The 17,792-nt window shown below is 37.6% G+C and overlaps 1 protein-coding gene across 1 annotated transcript in view; it reads right to left on the minus strand.

Moving 5' to 3' along the window:
• Positions 1-17,792, minus strand: part of LOC114474021 (long-chain-fatty-acid--CoA ligase 3-like) — a 78,420-nt gene that overhangs the window by 41,311 nt on the left and 19,317 nt on the right. Inside the window, exons 2-3 of the mRNA XM_028463868.1 lie at positions 15,090-15,474; positions 6,248-6,425 (exon numbers count right to left, since the gene is read on the minus strand). Of these exons, the coding sequence (XP_028319669.1) occupies positions 6,248-6,425; positions 15,090-15,464 (553 nt within the window). The 5' untranslated portion in view covers positions 15,465-15,474. The remainder of the gene's footprint in view (positions 1-6,247; positions 6,426-15,089; positions 15,475-17,792) is intronic.

Consider the following 17,792-nt stretch of genomic DNA (forward strand, 5'->3'; position numbering starts at 1 on the left):
CTCTTTAGCACCAAAAAATATCTGTAATATTAAGTGAATATCTGTAAAAGTCACGTTTTTCTATTAGCTCTGTCTGCTAGCATAGCATCTCTTCTTCACTGCAAGATATCTGCATGCCAACCGACCACTGGGTTACCAGCGCCCTCTGCTGGTCCAAACAAATATCTGACCTAAATACAGTGAAATAAGTCCAATTGTTAAGGCACAAAATACATTTTCAGTTGCACTTTTAAAAAGAAAAAGAACTATTATGCAGTTTTGCATTGTTTACTATAGAACCAGAATTTAAATTAATAGGCTTCTTCTTCGTTTGTATTATTCCGTTATATAGTTCATTCAAGATTTATTTTTAGTTAAATTGCATTGTTTTGAATAGTTTATCAAGGGATTATTTTGACAATGAAAAATAAAAGGAAAACAGTATAGCTTTTTATAGGAATATTTTTCAGTCATCATTTTTCTACAGTCCCATTTTGTAAAATAAATCATGAGAGAATCATATCATGAACCCAGTATCATGAATCGAATCGTATCGGGAGTTGAGTGAATCGTTACATCCCTAATTATTAATATTGCACATATTCAGACTCGGTAATGGACCAGGGTTTTCTACTGATGCAACTTTCGGCCGATCCGAGCACTTTTAAAAACCGATGGGAGCAGCTCAGCAGCAGTATGGAAGCCAGGGCAGTCCTCTCGCTTCCACACAGGTGACCCCTGGAGCACAAAAAAAACAGACTACCTGGGTTTCCAGCGGGCCCGTTTTGGACTCAACCTGGGAATGATGCACATATTTGGACTCGGGAGATCGGGGCTTTCCGCTGATCCAAGCACTTTTGTAAAACTGATGGTAGAAACAGTATCGAAGCAACAGACCTCCTCTGCTTCCACACTCCTTCTCCCAAGATTTGAACTTATGATTGTTGTGTCTTTTCTGTGTTTACCTTTATTGTTAGTTTCTTTTTTGACTTGTGTGCAATTGTTGAAAAAAACTGTAAAGTGTCTTTGAGTTTTTGAAAAGCGCTTATAAATCAAATGTATTATTATTATTGTTATTATTATTGATGGGACAAGCGAGAGTGTGAAAAGGACAGTGTGAGTTCTCATTTTGAAAAGGTAAATTTCTCATCATGCGTGAGAACTGAGTGTGAAAATGCTTATTCAGTTCATTGTGTTAGAGTTAAAAGTTAATTCACTTTAAATACAGGTTCCAAAGTTCTCAATCTTTTACAAAGTTGTCTAACGCTTAAGGCTCAAACATACTCTGGCGTAAATGTGCGTAGCAGAGTCTGCCATGCAGGACGAGCGTTTAATGCAGCGGGATCGATTCCCAGTGGCAGCGACTCCAGTGTTTCTTCATTTTTATGAGACACATCATATACGTGTCCATTGTTTAATTGCTTTGTCACATTATGCAGAGAGAGTAGATTAACTGCTTCGCCACTGCATCAGCTTTCTGATCACGAGCCCATCTCCACATTTAAGAAATCGGGCATCTGGGTAAGTAGTGACGTTTCTGCCTAGCAAGGCCAGTCGCCATATTTGTTTGGGGTATAACAACATGTTGTCTCCTGTTGAAACAGAAAAGGTCTTTTCACGACGCCGTAGAGCTGCTGTGTGTTTGGCTGTTCGTCCAATGGCCAAAATAATTCAGACATAAAGTTTTTCATAATTCCAAAAGAGAAAATTAGCATAAAACACTGGCTTTCCTTCATATGACGGTCAAAAATGCTGGAGTCTGGTAAGGTGGGCATTGGACAAAGCTAAAAACTGGTCTCCAAAAACTTCTCATGCCTACGTGTGCTCTCTACATTTCATAACGCGTAAGTAAACAGTTATGATCTGAAATGAGGATTGAGGATTTTAGGGGCATCTCGGTGGCTTTAGTTTTAATACTACATAGCAATATGTTGTATTTATATTCATTGTAAAGTACACGGTGATTAATGGCGTATAAGGATTTCACTGCATGATATATGGCTTTATCAGGCAAAGTTTGCAAGAATATTTTGATGGTTGGGACTTTGTATGGAAACTCAGATTAGAGTTTAGATCGGGCCCAAAAAATCCAGCCCGACCCGACCTGAGCCCAACCCCTTAATTTGAACCGAAGCCCGAGCCCGAAACAAACCCGACGTAAATTATTATTTTATTGAACATACTGCAGCCGGTTGATTATTAGCGCGCATCCCGCATCCCAAAAGGTATTGTAATGACGTGACTTGAGCCGTTATCAGTTTTACAGGCTTTAATGGAGGTCATAGTAACACGCCAAAAATAAACAATCAAACACAAAGAACCGTCTTACACCGTCATACACTCACACTAACGTGGGAACAGAATTATTCACTCGTCTGTTCCCCACTTACGCTCGCCCTTTCCCCAGCCTCCCAGCCAATCAACACTCAGAACACATGTAAACAAAGACACACATTGGCAGAGAAAGCTGAACGTAACCATGATGCCTTCATGGCCATGGGAAATCTCAGCATCAGTTAATTACTGAATACACACAACGTAACCAGAACATAGAACAGACCAGATCAGGCGGCCAGTGCGTGGAGCGCAGACCTGACTGAAGCACGCAATCGTATTTGTTCCCTGTTCTCCAGCAGCAAGTGAGGAATGAGCAAAATCAGCAAATAACATTCAGTGAATAAAACTCTGAACAATAAAACTTAACACAACGGCGTCAACATCCCGTCCCACTACTAACAGAAATCACTTTAGAAATGATACCACAACAATATAGAAGTGTTTTTGTGGTTATTAAAAATAATATTAATTTAATAGAGATTAAAACAATTTTTAAAAATTTAATAATTTAGCCCGAGCTCGACCCGACAGTTGAGCGGGAAAATGAGTCGTGCTCGGGTTCGGACCAAAAATCTAAACTCTAACTCAGAAATCTATAGCACTGTTAACTTGGCCTTATATCATCCCTTGGCTTTTTCTGGTAGTGTGTCTTCATAATTGTATGTAATTTAATAAGAATACAGAGATATGAATCACTGCAATATTTTAAAAAAAGCTGTTTTTTTTCATTGGACGTACAGGAGGCAGACGAGTAATTTTCCCCCATTTTAAGATGGTGCGCGTTTATTTACTACCACTAATGTCATCTGTGACATACGCAGCATTTCTTCAGGTACAAATCTGTTTTGCAACAGATGTCTCGCAAAATGTGTTGCAAAACTCAAGCAGCGCGGATTTACGTGAGAAGAGAAGTTTGTGCATCTGTAGCATCAGATTGAAGAAGTTGTAACCAGAAGTTGTGGTTGTCACGAGTAATGAAAAAAACAGTAAATGTTGGATTACAGGTTTACAGCTGTCATTTTATTTGTGTAAATATCAGTTTACACATATTTTTTCTGTGACTTCACATTCAGATCACACAAGTGTAGATATTTCTTAAATTTTAATTCTACAGGTTCACATCTTTTCTCATTATTTCTGACACAAAATTAATTTCACGTGAGTGGATTTTTTTTATACACATCACATTCTACACATTTTGCTGTCCTTATGTCTGTTTTTGGAGCCATTTTGTGTGTTTCTATTGTATTTTGTAGTCTTTATGTTGTTTTTTCTTGTCGTTTGGTACGTCTTCTGGAGATATTTTTTTGTGTCTGTGTGTTTCAGACGTCATTTTGTGTATTCATTTTGTCATCTAATGCATTTGTCTGTTATTTGGCATGTTTTTTGCATTCCGGAGCGATGGACAACCAATACATGTTGTTTTGTGCAATGTGTTGTGGTTCCCAGGCCAACAGTTGTCCATGTCTGGCTTAGTAAAACGCATTCTATTAGAAGGTTGTCCCTGATCATCATCATAAGACTCTTGTGTGTGTCTGTGTGAAAATACTCACAGAGGAAGTAGAAAGTGCCTGAAGGAGAGAATGATGGTGTAACGGAGGGAGAGGAAACTTGGAGAGATGGAACGAGTGGCTCTAAAGGTTTAAGGGGCAGGGCTTTGTGATCTTTGTGATGTCAGAGTCCTGCGTCATGGAGCCACTACTTCCTGTATCAATGTTGAGTTTAGGAGTGTGTGTGTGTGTGTGTGTCTGTGTGTGTGTGTGTGACTCCCACAAGTCTTGTCATCAATGTAACAAATACAGCTTGAGTTTCTCTTCTATGGCTTTTATTTAGCAGCCATTATTTCCTCTATAGTCAATGACAAGTGTAAACTATTCACCAGATGGAAACACGCACACAAACACACAAACACACACACACAGAGTGTTTAAGTTCACGAGGGGCCTTTGGCTGACTCCTTGATGCCTCTGTCAACATCAGATACTCACGTAGACTATCTCGCCCTCCACTGACGCCATCGCTCCACACTTGTCGTACTCGCTCTCCTTCCTTCAACCCTTTTTAACTCCCCCTCTACTTTCTCTCTCTCTCTCTCTCTTATGCTCCCGCACTGATTTCTTTGTGTTACCAGGGGGACAAATGTTTTGTGATGAGGATTCCTTGGCTTGACTTTAATGGAATCTGCTTTAAAGCTTCATATCTTTGCTGAACAATAAACAATAAACAGTATAATGACGTGCTAAGGATGTGTGTATATGTTCGGCTGTAGCCTAGAACATATTCAAGTGTAAGTGAGGATAGAATACTTTGTAACTGTGTCTACCACAGGAAACACAGTTGAACACAGAACTCCAACGTTCACAATCCTGAGACTGAAGACAATGATGATGAGTAGCTGCACATTTGCCTCTACACTACCATGTCCAGGCATGATTTCATTATTCATTGTTCTTTTATCCCTCCACCCTAAATTCCACAAATGTTGTAAGAGCTGATGTTGTAGGTTTTGTGTTTTTAAAGCTGCTTTGATTGTGCATACTAAAATGTAATAATAATAGTTTCTTGTGGGATTTATGCTGCTTTGGTTTGGAAGTCTTTATTTATTTTTACTGAATAGCATAGCATTTGTGTTGGTTCAGATTGTATAAGATTAAATAGCGAATCTTTTTCTTTTGTAATAAGGTTCCTGTTGGATTTGGTGATTTGACATAAATAAAAGATGATACTTTAATTAATGGATATGTTTAAAAGTATGAAGTGGCCACAAAGTGAGAGAGTAAAAAGAAAAGATCGTTAATCAGAGGTGAAAGTAACGGTCTCGTCTGTATGATCGCTTAGATCAGTGATTCTCAACTGGTGGGTTGGAACCCAAAAGCGGGTCGCGAACCTGTATTGCGTGGGTCGTCGACAGCTGGTCAAAATTTGTCTTTTATTTTGAAAGGTTTGAAAGATATTATGCTGTGAAATCCATGTTGCACAGGAAAATATAAAGATTTATGTTTTAAAAAAGATTATATACGTGTGCTTTGAACAGCTATTTTTGAAAAACTAAATTTGGTTGGTTGATTACTAAAAAAAAAAGTGGGTTGCGATTTAATGACTGTGGCAAAATGTGGGTCCCAGGGTGAGACCAGTTGAGAACCCCTGGCTTAGATCATTACGTGCGCCCAGTACAAGACAAAGTCCCGTCTGTAGTGGTAGCATTTCAGACGCCGCAAGACGTTTGACGTTAACCTAACGACTAAAAACAAAGCCCAAACCCATGCAGACAGACCTGCTAATAGTGTATTATGTTTTGCTGCAGTCAGTGCCTTCTCCTCGCCGTTCTCTCTCTTTTCTGTTTCAGTTTCTTGATGCTGGTGGTTCCTGATCAATGGTTCACAGCTCAACTAGTCTAGAGCACTCTGATGGTCTATCCTTCTATCCTATTCTTTTTGTCCTTCTGTCCACTAACCCAACCAGTCCAAGCTGAAGGCTGCCACCTCTGAACCTGGTTCTAACAGAGATTTATTCCTATAAAAAAGAGGGAGTTGTTTCTTCCCACTGTCGCTAAATGCTTGTTCATGTGGATCTTGTTGGGTTTTTTTCTTTATTACTATGGACTTTATATTTTATTAGGTACACTGAGATGACTTTGTTGTAATTTGAGCTACGTATATAAATAAAGTTGAATTGAATTGAAGTACATGTACGTGTAAGTGCTGGTCAAAATCTGGGAGGTGCTGGATCTTTCTCCAGCAGGATCCGGCCCAGATTAAGCTTTGCTTGTACAGGAGTACAATTTCAATCAAGTAATACTTCTCCTCGTGAGGTTCCTTAGATGGAACACCCCTACAGGTTAATGACGGACTGGACTCAATAATGACCCAAAGCACTGCTGTGACTTTCCTAATATACAGTATGTAGAAAGAACTGATCATCTCACACTTACATCTGAAGTTGTGGGCGAAGCAGGCCTGGGCAGCTATGAGCCACTCAGCCCGTGTTTCACAGAAGATGGCGATGTTGGTTTTTGGTTGCTGGCCCAATGACGCCAAACCACTGCCGAGCTGGACCGCTGCGGTGAGGGTCTCCTCAAAGGAGAGCCAGTGGTACTCGCCTAGAATCAGCTGCATGGAACGTATAAAAAGGAGGGAAAACATTGTCAATGATTCAGTGACACTATGAACTATGATGAACCATGTGTTCTCAGTGTGTTTGCTTCTCTTTCAGGTTTTTAATTTGTTTTGGAATTTTTTTAATTTTATTTCGGCAGTTTTCATAAAACAAAAACAGAACAAACACTCAATTGTCTAATTCTTCAGATGAAAGGATGTGCTTATACAGTACATGCCCCACAACAACAAACTAAACAAGGCTCTCTAGATCAGTGGTTCCCAAACAGAGGTACGTGTACCCTAGGGGTACACGTACCTCTGTTTGGGAACATTTGGGAACATTGCAGGGGGTAATTTTTAACAATTCATCTATAAATAATTGAGAAATTTTCCTGGTTCCTTTTCAGCCTGTTTTTTTTTTTTTGGACAAATTCACCACAAACTAACAGTACTATTAATATGTTACAGTTTCATTGTTTTATACAACTTTTTTCAGGAAATTTACTTTGATCTCTTCAATCACTTGTGTCAATTTATTTGGATATCTTGTGTGAATAAATGAAACCTTTTATACATATTATTCACAAAAGAAGATAAAATTTACTTTATGGAATTATTAACAGTACTATTTCTCTATAAATTACTATATTTTCTTGTAATTTATTGAAACAGGATTATTTTACACTCTAGAGGCCATTTTATTACACTTCTGACAATAGGAGACAATAATTAATCACATTAAAGTTGTATGGTATTTAAAAAAAAAAATAAATCCACTGAGAATTCCACTCATTCTTTTGAGTTTGTAGCTCAAGCCTTTGAGACACATTTAGGGGTTTAGGAAAGTCCGCTGTTCTTTAAATGAGAAGGTATGTGAAATTAAGCAGAAGGTACTAAAGATATGAAGGGCTACACATGATTTTACCAAAATCCCAATAGGGTACACAGAACAAAAAAGTTTGAGAACCACTGGTCTAGATAATATCACACACGCGCGTGCACGCACACACACACGAACAATTAAACTTATATTACTATTTTTACAAAACACATTCAATATATATTCTGCACAAGTTTTATATATACAGTTTATACATGCACATCAAACATATACTGTATATATACATACACATGAATGTACACACTATTAATATTATGCTATTTCATATCACAACACAAAGTTCATCAATTAAATTCAGTAGAGCAATATATAAATTATTTATATTCTCTATCACAATATATACCTTTTATTAGAGTTATTAAGTACTAAAGGGGACATATTATGCTATTTTTCATCCATCTCCATTTGTTCTAAGAACCTCAAAAACATAGTCTTTGAGGTTAATTTTCCCAAACTCATCTGTTTTCCAGAGTTTTCGCCTCTGAAAAGTCACTTTCTGAGCAGTTATAAAATCGGGCCGTTTTGGGGTCTAATTATGCATATTCATGAGTGGGCGTGTCTATAGGCACTCACTCATTTCATGTCTCTCTCTTTTTGGCTCATTTTGTGGGATCGTGCAAGTCTCTGCTAGTTCTTGTGTCGTGCATCGTGTAGTATACATGGGGTCACGAGAAGCGATTAACACCTCACAACCAGCTCCCGATCAGCAATCCAGTCACTCCTCGTGAGGGTATCGCACAGTTGAAGCAGTGCCACGAACCGGCTTACCGTAAACGCTCACACTGCGCATGCGCAAACACCGTAGGACTGCTGTAAAATTGACGGACTGTCGTGCCCACGTCTGTCCATCCAGCTCTTGGTCCATCACGTCGCCGTCTTTTCTTTTTTAAAGCTCTATTTGCTGAGATTTGCGAGTGTCTCTCCACTTCCGGGTTTTTCTTCTTCATCTGTTTTAATGGCGACGCTTCAGTGTTCTTCTTCTTTTTCTAATTTGTACGTTGCATTTCCGGAAACAAGACCCCAACGTGTCGTGTATGGGCGTACAGTGTGAGCAGTCAGATCGTATCAGAGTGTCGGTCCGTATAGCGTGAGAACATGCATCGTGAGCTGCGCACATTCGGGCTCTGCGTCTGAGCTGGAGCTGAGTGCAACGATTGAAAAAATTGCACAGTGTCTGCCTGCCTTAACTACAGGAATAGTGCCTTTAATGTGATAATAATTTGTTTTCTCCAACCGCTGCATCGCATTGTGTCACAAACATGTTAGATCAGCGATACAAGGCGACAAAACAGTATCTCCAATGCACCGAACCACAGGAGCGTAGTACACCTCTGCATGAACAAATAGTGCTTACACTACAGTGTACGTTCACTGTGGAGGCGTGGCACCGGCAGGAAAGTTCTGTATTTCGTTTTACCGATAGCCATCACTCCTTGGCTATCGAGAAAAACAGTAACGGACTTCGGCAAAAGTTTTTATCAGGTTAGGGGTGGAGTCAATGGGTGGAGTTACTGGACTTCTTTCTCGATTTGCCTTGTGATGTCACAAATCTGGAACATTTAAAACGGAGCAATTTTCTCTGTGTTGTAATATTTACAAAGACCGCAAACAAACGACTGGATGGATTTATTTCACATTTTGTGTTCAAAAAGACTGCAAAAGTGGATTTTTCTTAATATGTCCCCTTTAATATATTTTATACTATTATATACATATTATATATTATTGCTGTCCTTGTTAACATTTTTGCTCTTTTTTCTTATTCTTACGAATGATATATGTCTTAAAAAGCTTTTTAAACTGGTTTATGTTGCTGCTTTGTTTTATTTCATTTTATTTCCTTTAGACAGTTCTATAATTGAACCTGTTATTGTTATACTCATTCTTTTCAGGGTTGTTCTAGCATATTGCAACTTGAAATGTGGTTTCCCTCCTAAATTATATTCCCCATTTTAGGATAATAAGTCAAAAGCAAAGAGGAAACAGTCAATATAACAGAGATTATTGTGCTTTGGTCAGAGGCGCTACACTGGCTCCTAGTGGTTAGTAGATGATACTGCATGATTTCACAACTGCTTTCCACTACTTTGAGGCCCAATAGCTAAACTCAGTGCTGTAGCAGGAATTATGATGTCTACAGTAGGGTTTCAGTGGATTAGATCAGTGGTTTTCAAACACTTTTGGCTCGAGTACCCCCTTTCTCTTATTTCTGAATCCTTTGTACGACTACATTTTCCTCAGGAAACCAGTAATAGTGATAACATTTTTAAATAATATAATTTTGTAAAAGTGGAATTAAACAGTATTTAGTACAGTGGTTCTCTACGTTTTTTGGATCGTGACCCCATTTTGATATAATAAATTTAAGGCGAAGTCAAATAATTTTTTTTTCTTTTAGAATTAGTTTTTGATCATGTTTGTTTTACTGTGTAATAAATACAGTACGGAGCAGCCTGGATTAGTGGCAAGTTGTGCAGCTCAGATATATTTGTAGTGCTTTTTTTTCTTGAGAAAGTCAAAGTATAGAATACATTTAAGATTGTGTGTTGTTTTAAAATTAAATAATATTTTTTTGAAGTTTTTATTTTTTATCAATTACGAGACATTTCAGGCGACCCCATATAAATTCCAGACAACCCCAAATGGGGTCACGATCCCAAAGTTGAAAAACACTTATTCAGTGGCTCCAGAATAGATTTATTTCTATAGTTTTTATCATTTGCGGTCATTTCCTGCCTGGTGGGACCAAGACTGACTGCTGTATTTTTATTTCTTGTTCTAATCAATATCATTTTCATCATCATAGTTGTTACCATTTTTAACTGAAAATAAACATTATGAAACTCATATTTGTTAATTTTTCTATCTCAGCTACCCCCTGTAGTGCCATCGCGTACACGTACCCCCATTTGAGAAACACTGGATTAAACGGATCAGGCTGATCAATGACCGAGCCTAAGTGGACAATCATGCACCCAGCATTAAAGGGTACCTGTATTGGAAATGTTTATAACAAAAAATGTGTTTATGTATGACCAATAAATAAAATATGTGCACCTTTTTATAAAAATAAAAAAAACACATTAAAAAGACTTTTTAGAATGATTTTATACCTTGGGGCATTTTGGTCAGGAAATGACGCACGTTCGTTGATTCGGAACGGCCTGTAGCTTTAAAGCACGCGTGTCAAACTCAAGGCCCGGGGGCCAAATCCGGCCCACAGGAGCAGTAAATATGACATTAGAAAACTTCAATCAAAAAATCAATTGTAGATACTGTATCTCAGTACCTTCAAATACACAATTTCAATAAAACTGCACATTTTTCCCCAGGTCTCACAGCTTTCCCACGCTTGTATCACATGATGGCAGTCATTTTTAATCTCAAATCCTACATTTATCCTAAAATTATTCCCTATTTGTAACAAAATCAAGGAATTATTCTGCAGGAACTGATATCTGCCCCTTTTTGTTTGAATATTGTCGATGCCTTACACACTTTAAATAATATTATACAGTGCAAACTAGGCCACAATAATTATTTTTCTGACAATAATCTGCAGTAGGGCTGGGCAATTTTGCCTGAAAAAATTTGAGTTTCAATTTTCAAATTTTTTTCAATGTACAAAACTGTATGTATGTAAACGTCTTTTTTTTTTTTTTTTTAAACTCAAATTTGCAAAATAAAAATTTTTTCATATACAAATTCGATAAATCGATTAAATCGTTTTTTTGCCCAGCCCTAATCTGAGATTAAACTGCTCTGTATTCGGCCCCTGAAATAAAATGAGTTTGATACCGTTGCTTTAAAGGTCCTTAATACTATTTTTCACCCTCTCCATTTGTTCTAAGAACCCCAACTACATACTATTTGAGGTTTATTTTCCCAAACTCACCTGTTTTCTGGAGTTTTAGCCCTCTGAAAAGTGACTTTCAGAGCTCTCCTAAAAACAGGTTGTTGTTTGGGCCTTCATGCATATGAATGACTGGGCGTCCTTACTCGTCTGACCACAGGAATAGTCCATTTAAGACGATAGTCCATTATTTTGTTTAACCGCTGTGTCGCATTGGGTCACAAACCCGTCAGATCATCCCATAAAAGCGATATGTGGCAGTATAACGGCTACTAAAAATGGAACTGATTGTAACCGCATGTTCTGCGCTGCACGGTAGTAAACTCTCAACTATCAGCTGAGTCAGCTGTTTCAAACACTCACATGAGCTGCTACGCCGCTTTCTTCTCCTCTTCACCTTTTCTGGTCACGGAATTAGTTCATTTAAGACGATTGTCCATTGTTTTGTCCAACCGCTGCATCACATTGGGTCACAAACAAGTCAGATCATCCCAGATCATACAAGGTGGTATAACGGCTACTAAAAATAGAACTGTTGTGAGTGCTTTTTGGTTTATCTATATATTGGATTATCTATACACTGAATGTAAAGATATTAACTATAATTTCAACCTGCCTTTGCTATGTTTGTTTTACCTGTGAGGTAGTTTGAGAGGGAGGAGCTGATTCTCAAATTGTTATAGGGTAGGAGGAGTCAGGATTGTCAGGAGGAGGAGTTTCCACCTTATGACGTAATATCGGGGCAAAAATCCAACGTTTGAAGCTGACTTTTTACAAAATGGAATAACAAGGGAGAGAGGAAACAGAACTTTTTCAACTTTGTCCCTCTGAATGAGGCTAAAGGAATGTATATCACTGCAGCAAAACCAATATAATATATAATGTTTATAATACTGCCCCTTTAAAGCATTGTGGGAGGTAGAGGCATATCAGGTCTGTTTGCGTTGTGGTAAATTAAGTTTTTCTGTTGTTATGGTTCCATGTGCACTCTCAGCGAGAAGCAGCTGTCTGTAAACTCTCCCTCAGTGATATAAAAACCAGGACCTGATGGTGCCGTAAGGACAGGTAAGTTCTCCTGACAGAGTTCATCATTAAATACAATGAAAATCAGAATCAGAATCAGAATCATGATCTTCCGATTCTGATTCTTCTGATTTTGAATCTTCTGATTCTGATTTCCGACTTAACTTTGGTTTTGTATCCATTAGCTTAGCCCATTAGCTTAGCCCACAGATCCCTCTCATAGCAGCTCAGCTTAAAGCGGTCCTCACATATCACCGAATTTCGTCCGAACGGAAACGTTTTAAGTGAGTATCCCGTACCAATATTATGGAGCCAACGTCTGGGTAACTCTGACTTGGGCGGTGTTTGGAATGTCACACTCCGTACTACACACCAAAAACCAAATGAGTATACACTTTCTACTATATACTTTAAGTATGATAAGGATGATAAGCGTTGTGTGGAAAAAAGACTTTTCTTAATAAATAAACAATGTCCATCCTTGGACAGTTAAGTTTATGCAACAGAAACACATGAAATAGTTTTCTATTAGATAAAGACATAACCTGTGTTGGAAATGTCACACTTCATACTATAAACTACAAACTCAACAAGTATATACTGTCTACTATATACTATAAATATGATTAGGATGATGATCGTTCCCACTGAAGTATACTTCCAAGTTTCCCAAGATGCATTTGGAACCTACATTGACAAAAACCTGACGCACACTGAGAATAAATATCTCTGTTGATTCTCCACCTTTACTTTGAAAGTTCTGAAAACATTTGAAGTGAGAAAGTGACCAAGTAGAATATCAACATGTGCTCATTTCATCCATAAAACTCACGTAAACACATTTTATTGTAACATTTCAGAGATTTTCAGAGACCTTCCATTGTTGTGCTACTGACTAAACTTCCTGTTAACTTCAAAACAAGAGTCCTATTTACAAAACTGTTAAAAACTAATGGAAGACAAGAAGAGATGCTTTTATTTTGAAAAGGGGATGTTTAATTATTTAGCTTGAAGCCAATCCCAGGACCATTTTACGTTCCGCTCGCAATGCATCATGGGACGTTTGAGTTTGACTTGTGTGCCCACCGTGCATACAAAAAATATGTCCCCATATAGTATACATCCAGGTATTTCTCACATCACATACTCAATCTCTTCATACTATCTAATGTGAACACCCTTCATACTCATTGACATCAGACTTAGTACGTTAGTATGACATTTACAACGCAGCCTTTGTGTCGTTACGTGGTTTATAGACGCAAAATAAATGTTTCTGCAGGGTTTTATCTTGTTATGACAACCATTAGTTTCACACTCCGCCATTGTTCAGAAACGTGACCCAGCGCTGGACGATGATAAGTTAGCGTCGGCACTGCAGCTCAGCCAATCGTCATTCAGCCTATACGATGGTACGTCCGAGCCAGGCAAGATGGCATGGACGTACCAGGGTCAGATTCCTTGTTCTCTTGTCTGCTCCACAGGTACGTCTGACAAACTTTACCTGGATAACCCTAATTTACTGTAGGGTCATTCCATGTCATTTAAAAAAAAATCCCACGCACTTTAGTCTCAAGAAATTCTGTTCCGTGGTTATTGAATAGGCACACAGTACAGTTTTTGTTTGAATATATAATATATATATATATAATATAATTAAGTTTTGAGATATTATCAATTCAGTGAGGGGGGTATGTGTCCTTATTTGTTTTCCATTTTCAGCTTCCAATTTCTCAGGAACTACACCACATAGGAAACTTGGTGTAGTAATACAGCTCCGCCTACTCTCTTAGAATATACAAACATATGTGCTATACATCCTATCTGCTGGACATAGCTGTAACATGTGTGGGCCTTCGGTAAACAACTTAGCATATGCCTCAGCTCCCTGTATTTTGATCAACTTTGAGCTATGAACATAGACTGTTCACATCATTAGTCACATATATGCAGTGTTTGGAATAATGGCGTTTAAAATAACGGCGTTCTGGCTTCATACTCAGCTGTAGTGAGGAGGTGGGTTAAAAACAAGGTGAGCGATTATGATTGGCTAAGGCGGCATCATGTTTCATGGTAGCCAATCAGAGCCAGTGTTTTTACTCATGCGCCAGCACACGCGCCACACACCCACACACACACTACAGATTTGATGAATCAGCAGAGATGGTGAGCGTGGAGCAGTCTGATGAAAAGTTGTCATTTTTAAGGTGACGATACAAACACTACTTTATATTAATTGTGGTCAAAGGCAAGAACGTACATGTGAAGTGTTCATTATATCCACGAGTGAAGACTTTGTCCACATCCGTTGTAAGCAACTCAAATTTAATGAAGCACCTCACAACGACACACACATCTAAAAAATGTGAATTATTTGAGATATAGCAACTTTTTTTTTTCAACAGTAACACAAGTAGTTAATTTTCTCGGTAATGAGTTATTTTTATAATAGAGTAATTCAGTTACTAACTCAGTTACTTTTTGGAACAAGTAGTAACTATAACTAATTACTTTTTAAAGTAACGTTCCCAACACTGCATATATGCATTGGTTCTTGGGTGACATGCTCTTGAAATCTGAAAAAATCCTTTTTTTAATATTTCCATTGGCTTGTAACTACATGTGGGAATGTAAGAAAAATCTTGGCTTTAATTTAGAGTATAAAGATGACACTTTCTTGGGATATAAAACATTTTTTTTCAATGCAACTTCTTAATTTCTATTTTGTACCCCTACTTTATTTCACCTCTATAAAATAATGAAAATCCTTTATTGCAGCTTATAGTCATTATTTGTGAAATGACATTGAATGGGTCTATACACCATCTTTAGATAGAGCTTATAATTAAAATCCCCTTTAAGACACACTTTTGTCCACTCACTGTTTGTCATTGTATACCTTCTTGAACACCTTTCCATTATTTTGTCGTTCGTCGTCCACACTGATCACTTCCCTGGTTCCGAGGCAGTCTTTGTGACGGAACCTCGCCACGGCCGTCTGGAACATCTTATCCAGCGTGTCCACCCCTGGGTGCAGGGATGCCTTCAGTCTCTGAGCAGCACTCACTGCACGATACGGTCCCTCAGGCATTCCAGAGATAGAACGAGCCTTTGCTCTCTTGGCTCGCATCTGCTCCGTGCCGTAGGAATCCCCATCAGGTGGGGACACCCCGCTGAGGAGGTAAGAAGGCAGGAAGCTGATGAGGGTGTACAGCCAGACCATAAGGTGGAAGAGGAGAAGCAGCACGGGGTTCAGGTCCTCCTTCTTCTTCATTGTTAGGAACCTGAAAAACATTCATAGCAACAAAGCAACAGGAAGAGATGTTAAGAATGTGGCATGTCCCTGCAGGTTATGACTCCAGTTATGCATCCAGTGAAAATAACAGGAAACAAATACCAAAGAGAGAAAACAGGGAAGAAAAAAAATACCAAACCCATTTGTAGTGCATTACAAAATGACTGTTTAAAGACATCAGTGTTTGAGCTGAACATTTAAAAGGTCTCCAAATGATGGATAAACGGAATTCACGTTCTGAAAAGTTTTTTTGTCCTACATCTCTTTTTATAAATCAGGCTCCAACATGACGCTGAAATATCTCCGTTTCATGGTTTGGGACAAGATCACACATTTTACATGCTATTTTTCCACCGGAAAACAAATAGTTTGACAAACTAACAAATACACCATTATTCCCGTTCAAAATCTCTTGCAACATGTTGAGGTTAGTCTAGTGATCATGTTATCCTGTTACTGAAAATGAACGCAGAGCTTCGTCTAAAGTGCGTTTTTAACAGAGGTGTAATGAGCACTGATAAATTCTACTCAAGTAGAAGTACTGTTATTGTACAAATACAAGGTAAAATACTCAAGTAAAAGTAATACATAAAATACTCAAGTGCAAGAAAAAAGTAGCTGAATTAAATAGTACTCAAAGTAAAACTTACTAGTTATTTTCACCATGCATTTATTTTTTGTAATAAATCTTGCCACGGTTCCCTTACATACAGTAAACATCTCATGTATAAACTTAAAAAGGAAGAGACCAAATCTACCACAATTGGAACGTAATTTCTTTTTTTAAAGGCATCAAATTAAATTCAAAATAAAAATATTCTCAGGCTCTAAGTATAGTTACATTTATGAACTCAAACTGAAAAAACAACCAGCATTCATTGCTTTTTTAGTGCAGTGCATTGCTTTTAATCTGTGATGTGATGCATTTCATTGATATCTGGTCATTTCATTTTTTGTAGTTTCGTTGATCATTTTAAAACAAAAACCAAAAATATTCGGTAACAGTTGGGTGTAGAAATGTAACAAATTACTTCTTTTAAAACATACTTAAGTAGAAGTCAAATTCCTGATTTTGAAATACACTCAAAAAAGTACAAGTAGCCATAAAAGCAACTGAATTACAGTTGTACAGTTCAGTACTTCTGATTATGACTGCATTCAGATGCAAAAAGGCTCAAAGAGAGGTGTATTAGCTGAAGTGGTGATCAGTTTACCTGGTGACACCTCACTGCAGAAGCACATCCAATCACATGGCTGGGAGGTTTTGTGCAAAATATGGGGTTGATTCATTTGCTGGCGCTAATTAAGGGTTTCACAGATAATGTTTCAGGATCATATCAAACAATTCCATGGGATTTTTTCCCTGTTAAATGAGTGGCTGAGGGTTTAGCGTTAGCAGTGTGGCTAATGGACATGGTAAAATAATGCCACGTAATCGTATGTGATTTCAACGTGACCGTCCTGTCATCTCAAGCATTTGTGATTAGTTTAACAGCAGTAAAGTCATCTAGATTAAATTAATATGAAACAGAGAAGTGTAAAGTGATGTGGAAATTGGTAAATCCTGAAAAGGAATTTAAGAAAGTTTTAAACGAAAAATAAGAGGTTGAACATTTAACATCGAAAGAAGGCCAAATTTAAATGCAAATGTAGATTGTGGAAAAACATGCAGTTTTCATGCAATAAGAAATGACATACTGTATATGACATCTTTATCATATCTGTGCCAGGCATGTATTAAATCATGTGTGTCAAAATTGATAATTTAGTTGTAGATATATCAATAGGGTTGCAAAGATACGTAAAATATCTGGCAAATTTCCACTGGAATATAAGCTTTGGAAATATTCAAAACAGAAACTTTTCATGGGAATTAGTTATTGAAATAAACCAGAAATTAGAAGCAATAATTTCTAAGTGAACCTGCAGTGTAATTACTCTAAAAAAGTATACCACCGCCAGGCAATCTTAGACTTTAAGCAATCCATCTGGGATTAAAAACGGAATTATTTTGCCTACAGAGACTAAGAGTCCATTTTATTTTAATTGTTTGTTTTATTTGTTTAAAATATTTAAAAGTTCTTGATATTCCAATTACAATGGTAAAAAATACTAATGAGAAATACAAGTTGATTGCATTTGAAAGGGTGTACTTGCATTATTTATGATATGTTATCATTACATTAGTGGTTAAAGCTAGGGTAGGCGATTTTCTCCAGATATACTTTTTAAGTTCTTGTTTGAAATTGTCTTAATGTTCTGACAAAAATTAAGATTTGATGTTCTCTGAAAAAGGAACAAAGAAAA

This window comes from Gouania willdenowi, chromosome 13 (genome assembly GCF_900634775.1).
Source record: "Gouania willdenowi chromosome 13, fGouWil2.1, whole genome shotgun sequence".
Classification (NCBI taxonomy): domain Eukaryota; kingdom Metazoa; phylum Chordata; class Actinopteri; order Blenniiformes; family Gobiesocidae; genus Gouania; species Gouania willdenowi.